At 38.9% G+C, this 6,537-nt stretch overlaps 1 protein-coding gene across 1 annotated transcript; it reads right to left on the reverse strand.

The window, feature by feature from the left end:
* Positions 1 to 437: 437 nt before the first annotated feature.
* Positions 438 to 2,183, reverse strand: LOC131874145 (uncharacterized). The gene has a single exon (XM_059217389.1). It carries the CDS (start codon positions 2,181 to 2,183, stop codon positions 438 to 440), a length of 1,746 nt encoding a protein of 581 aa, XP_059073372.1.
* Positions 2,184 to 6,537: the final 4,354 nt, after the last annotated feature.

Genomic DNA, 6,537 nt, shown 5'->3' on the forward strand with positions numbered 1-6,537 from the left:
TACCCAATGATATCCACTCTTGAGGTCAATCTTGGAGTAGTACTTAGCCCCTCCCAAACAATCCATGAGGTCTTCCAATCTAGGCATTGGAAACCGGTATCTGATGGTGATTTTGTTGATTGCTTTGGAGTCAATGCATAATCTCCAAGTTCCTTCCTTCTTAGGTGCAAGGACTGCTAGTACAGCACAGGGACTAATACTTTTCCTTATGAAACCCTTCTCCAACAACTCTTGGATTTGCCTAGATACCTCAGCATTCTGTTCAGGTGTAAGTTTGTAAGCGTCCTTGTTAGGAAAAGTGGCTCCTGGAATCAGGTCTATACAATGAATTATCAACCTCTCAGGGGGCAAAGTGTCATTGATTCCATCAGCAACAATTCCTTTGTATTGGTTCAACAAATCAGCCATCTCCTTGGGGCCTACATCCTTTGCAAAGTTCAGATTTTCTCTTCTTTGGGTTTGCTATCCTTAGGCTTCACTACAACAACAAAACATAGTGTCTTCTCTTCCTTCAACCCTCTCATGAACTCCTTTTCTCCCACCAACATCACACTGTTAGTTGAGGTCTTCTCCTTTGGCTCATCTGGTAAGGGTGTCATTATGAAACTGTCACCATTCTTCTTGATGTGATATACATTCTTTTTTCCATCATGCTGGGCACTAGTGTCATATTGCCAAGGTCTTCCTAAAAGAAGATGGCAAGCATCTATGTGCACTACTTCACACAAAACCTTATCTTCATATTCACCTATTGCAAGACTTATCCAACATTGTTCATCAACTAGAGTTTGCTGCTCTTTATTCAACCATGAAACTTTATAGGGGTTAGGATGAGGTATTTTCTTTAATCCTAACTTCTCAATCATTTCAGTAGAAACCAAGTTTTTAGTGGATCCAGAATCTACAATTACCTTGCATACTTTACCATTCACCAAGCATGTGGTCTGGAATAAAGACTTTCTTTGTGGTGGCTCCTTGCTGATTGGTGTCAATAGTGACCTATTAAACATGATGCATTCCCCAATGACTAGATCAACAGGTCTTGATGAGGCAGTATGGTATGAGGTGGTGCTTTGGTGATCATCCTCTTGGGCTAGTTGCACTCTTCTTTCTCCTTGCTGGCCTGAACTGCTGCTTGCTTTCTCAGGACACCTAAATGATTGGTGGCCTACTTGGTTACATGAGAAACATCTCCCAGTAAAGATATTAGAGCCCCTACCTCCAAATCTGCCTCTTCTAGTGCCTCTTCCACCTCTAGGATTGCTTCTATAACCTGAATCTTTTTCAATATCTTGATGGTTGCCTTCACCTTGCTGCTTTTGGAATGAACCTCTACCATGAAATTTGCCTCTTCCTCTGAAATTTGGATTGCCTCTACCCCCTCTATTGTTTTGTTCACCTCTCTTCCTTTGTTTTTCTTCAATTTTCAACGCCATTTGATGGCATTTATGGACTGATTCAGGGTTAAACAAACTTAACTCATCCTGAATGCTATATTTCAGTCCATTTACATATCTAGCCAACTTCTGATTTTCATTTTCAGATATCTTAGTCTTCAAAGAAAGTTTAAAAAACTCCTCTGTATAGGTACTCAAATCCATATCCTTTTGTTTCAGATTATGTAGCTTCTTGTGGAGGGTAACTTCATAGTCTTCAGGCACAAATTGCTTCTTTACGTCAGCCAACATCTTCTTCCATGTGGTGATAGGTACTTTGTTGTTCTCAACCCTCTCATTTTGCAAGAAGTTCCACCAACTCAATGCTAGTCCCTTCATCTTTGATTTTGCAATCTTCACCTTTGAACTCTCAGGTGTATCATCACATTCAAAGTAGTTTTCAAGGGCCTCTACCCAATCCATGCATTCTTCAACATTCATCTTTCCTATGAACACTGGGACATCAGGTTTACTATCCTTCCTTCCTACCTTTTCAAGGGCTTCAAGGAAGTGTCTTTGATCAGCAAGCATATTCAATCCATCAAGCTGAGACCTAGGGTCCTCTTCTTCCTCTTCTTCCTCACATTCCTCTTCATATCTTCTTGTCCCTTGTCTATGCTTGAGTCTTTCTAACTCCATTTCCATCTTCTTGCTCCTTGCTAGGTGTTCTTTGAACATTTTTGCCAACTCCTTGTTGGTGACGTTTTGAGGAAATCCATCCCCATCATTTCCTTCATTCTCAGACATCTTCTTAGCACCAGTGATCTTAGTGGTGCTATGATACCACTTGATGCAGAGTGCACAACTGAAAGTGTGCCAACAGACTCAAAATGTCTCTAGGGCTCCAAAGGGTGACTCAAAGGACTTAGCCAACCCTACCCACACACAATATTGGTTTAAGAGGACTCACCCTCACCTACCTATAGACCTACACAAGGCCAAACCCCAAACCCTATGGGTTACTCAACTTAGACCCAAAAGTTGCTTCTAGGACTCACTCCCCTATTGAGGCTCAAATAGAAAAAATGACTCAAATGATTCCTCTGATTAGAAATAGCACTTGGCACACTTCATTTGACCCTAGACAACTAAGTTCCAACCATTGGTTTGACTCTCCAAACCCTCAAACACCAAATGCACAATTTGACCTAATAGGCTAGTAGGTCTCTCAAACTAAAAATGGCTGATTAAAGGAAAATTTCCTAATGTACCTAGCACTATTTTAATTGTTTTGAGACCTCCTACTAGTGGCCTAACATCCCTCAAAAGGGAAAAGCCCCACAACACTCCTGCAACCCCCAATCACTACAAGTCTCACAGGCCTAATTGGCCAAATTTGGCTTGGAACACTTGCCAATCGTTGAAGTTGGGTGCATACTGAAAGGGCAATGGTTTTGGAAGGTCTATCCACCTTTTAGGAACCTCAATTAATGCCTTGGACTAGGTTTTGGGTAGTCACCCATGCACAATATCATTAAACCCTCTTGACTGGCTAAATACATACAAATATTTAGCCTAGGGCATGACCAAACTTCCCTTGGCCTTCACTTTCAGACCCAGAGCTTTTGGAGTTTTATAATACACCATTTGAACTTGCAAATTCCAGAAAACAAAAGAATTTCACCATGGGATTTGCAAGTTATGGGTCATTTTGGGTTAAAACCCTCCAAACCCTATGTTCACGGGTTGTCTTCAGTAAAACAGAGATAAATTTCACCAAACAGCTCCAAATTGGGTCAAACAAAAGCCAAATGTTAGGTGATTCACCCCTTCACCCTGTCATGCCCATGGATCCATACAAACAATCCGTACAATTTCTGTCTAAACTAGTTTGCTCTAAAAATCTGTCTTTTATTGCAAAAAATTGGTCATGAATTATTACAAAAACCTCTAACCTCATGGATTTCAAATTGGGAGCCTTAAATAGGCTTCCCCAACCACATTTAACTAATCCCAATTAGTTGGAGACATTGGACATGTCATCCAACCGAAATTTACAAATGTTGTCATAGTTGCTATGCAACTTTGTGAGCATTTTGCCATGTTTGCACTTGATGGCCAACTTGGGACCTCTCAACCCATGGATCTGGGCATGAGATGATAGAAATGGACATCCTACCAAATGCCAAAATCAAAAACATGAAAATTGTCAAAATGGCCTAGGCTTGCCTAGACTAGATCCTAGTGGACTAAGGCACTTCTAGGCTTATAAAATGGCCTTAGAATGCCTTGACCACACATATTGGATCATGAGACATGGATGGTGGACCTCCATCCTTATTACAATGCCAAAACAAGAAAATGCAAATCCGGTGCCCTGCACCATTTATCATGTCAGCCTCAAGATGAAAAATAAACTTGTCGGCTTCCGGATCACGAAGTATGTTATGCATTTTCCCCATGATGATATCTAATGTCAGCCTACATGCTACCTTTAATCTCACAAATTATTTTATAAGGGCCAATAATATCTTAATCGGGTCCTATACTTAACTAGGTCCTAAATACAAGTTACCAGTTAACAAGTGTAAAGCAAAGTGTGTATACCGGTTGGCCAAATCTATACAAAATGATAAAGTAATGCTTCTAGATGAGAAATACTAACACCTAAAGATGAGTTGCCATCAATGAAAACCCAAAATACAATTTACCTCAGAAGGTGACTACCGGTTGAGTGTCAATTGCCAACAATCTCCCCCTTTGGCATTGATGGCAACACTCATGTGAAAAATGATATAACCTCTGAGTCTACTCCCCCTGACCTGTACATCCATGCAGTTATATACATTTGGTATTCTCCCCTATGATATACATTATTTTCACTGTACTCCTCCCCCTTTGACATCAATGACAAAGCGGGGTGCCCACCAAAAATGTTGTACACATATATGCATACTGGTTCCTATACATGTTTCAAAATGTCACCATACAAAGTCTTCAAAAATGAAAAATATGTGTCCCAACCCTGCTTGAGAGAATCAAGAATGGAGGTGAATCCACTCAAGAGACTGGCATAATACTCAATTGACAAGGATTTAGTGGGATCATCTGCTGCATGTTAGATATACATTCTGTTTTATGACATAACAGGTTATCTAGACAAGGACCGATGAAATTCCGGAGCTATGTTGCTCACCTTATTTTGTTGTCCCTTTCCTTTTCTAACCTTAAAATATGATCCATGACTACCAAAACTGGAACTTCAACCGAACTTGTTAAATTTGCTGCTGGATCATAAGAATTTGAAATCTAGAGCAAATGATCTTTACAATCCAAAATTTGTTGCTGGATCATAAGAATTTGAAATCTAGAGCAAATGATCTTTACAATCCAAAATTTTCCTGTCTATAGAAGTTGTGAGATTTGAAAAATATAGACAAGTCTTATATACCTTTCCTCCTTTTGCTAATGTTGCATCAATGGACTATAAACATGTTTGAAGTTTAGCTTTCTCCGATGCAATCATCTACAAAAATGTATGTTTCCTTGCCTCAACAAATTTATCATTTGCCTGAGTTACATAATGCTTAACCAAAGAATCATATTGCTTAGGAATGTATTCAATTATCTCCTGCAATTTACCGAATGAGCTTGTGCTCTCCTTTGCCTGGAATTCTGGTACAAGACTGTTCAAAACTTCAATAGTATTTTGTATTAATTCTCTATCCTTAGACTCCTCTTGTGCCAATTCTAAGTTGCCTGAGCCTGAAGTGCTACAGTGGCCAAAAATTTCTCTGTCGGAGACATCAAATGATAAGGCTTGTCAAAACTAATAGTAAATTTTGATAATTTCCCTTTAGCGTTTGATAGTGATGTGTCAATTGCCAAACTAGAAGGGAAAACTCATTATGTCTTTTTGCCTAAGTCTGTCGGTGACTTATCTTCTAAAGACTTCTCCTCATGTACACTGGTGGCTTCACCACTTGGTGCCTCACTCTATTAAGGTGCATCCTCTGAAACTTTATCATCAATATCTATATCCTTTACAACATCTGCCTCTACATCCTGTACACCAGTTACTGGAGGATTTTGTGTATCCTCATCTTTAAAATTTGACTCATCATTCGGTTGAGTAGTAATCGGTGGATTGTTATCTAGAATTCTACTCATCAAACTTTTTCGGTCCCTTGTCCCATGGCAATTGAATGTTCTGTGACTAGACAAAACTAGGACTTAACTCGTATTCAAGAGTTAAAATAATTCTGACCCATATGTCAATTGTCTCCTTCCAGATTTCTTCAAATTTCTCTAGCATTAAGTTATTAATCCGATGTTTGGGATTAAATTATGTTGAATTGATCTTATTAATCAAATCTGCAATCTCAGGTGGAGTTATTGATAGACAAAGATTAACAAATTATGTTTCTTTTATTTTTTAGTCCAAGTTCTGAGCCTGTAATTTTCAACCTCTAATTTATCATACAACTCCTTAGGAAAAATTTTCTCCAATTCAATCATTTCCCTACTAAAAGAATCAAGATATAAAACAATTGCTTTCTCTAACTAATTCTTGTTCTTATCATAAAAATCATAATATAATGCATAAATATTATCCAAATTCCTATCATTAATAATTGGATCAATAATATTCTAAGCATCTAATTTCTTCTACTTACTGGGTTTCCTTTTGGCTTCCGGTTTAGATGGATCATCTGACTTAGACTTCCTTTTATGTACAATTATGATTTTAAGAGTCTTTTGGGGAGGCTCCTTCTTAGGTTCCTTCTTCTGTTCATCCTTCTTCTCTCTCACAACTCTAATGAAAACACCTTTCTTCTTTAGAGCTTGCTAGATTTTTTCTTCTGATTTCGTCTCCTCTAAAGACACAGTCATTTACTGTTTAGCCGGTTTCTGCTTCCTCTTCATTGATTCCTTAGGCTTGGGGCTGACAGGATTGCTAGATGGTGCTTCTGATTGTTTTGGTGGATCAGTGGCAACCAATACAACATTGGGTGTAGCCTGTGCTTCCTTCTTGGCCTCTCTCTCCTCTTTCCTCTTTTTCCTCTGCTCTTCCTTCCTCTAAGCCTCAAGGATTTTGACCTTTTTCTCTACCTCTGCCATGTCATGCCCTTGACTGATTAGTTGTTCAATTACAACCCTT

Source organism: Cryptomeria japonica, chromosome 3 (genome assembly GCF_030272615.1).
Source record: "Cryptomeria japonica chromosome 3, Sugi_1.0, whole genome shotgun sequence".
Lineage (NCBI taxonomy): Eukaryota > Viridiplantae > Streptophyta > Pinopsida > Cupressales > Cupressaceae > Cryptomeria > Cryptomeria japonica.

Excerpts from the sequence above, each read along its gene's own strand:
- LOC131874145 (XM_059217389.1), bottom strand. The coding sequence starts at position 2,183 with ATGTCTGAGAATGAAGGAAATGATGGGGATGGATTTCCTCAAAACGTC.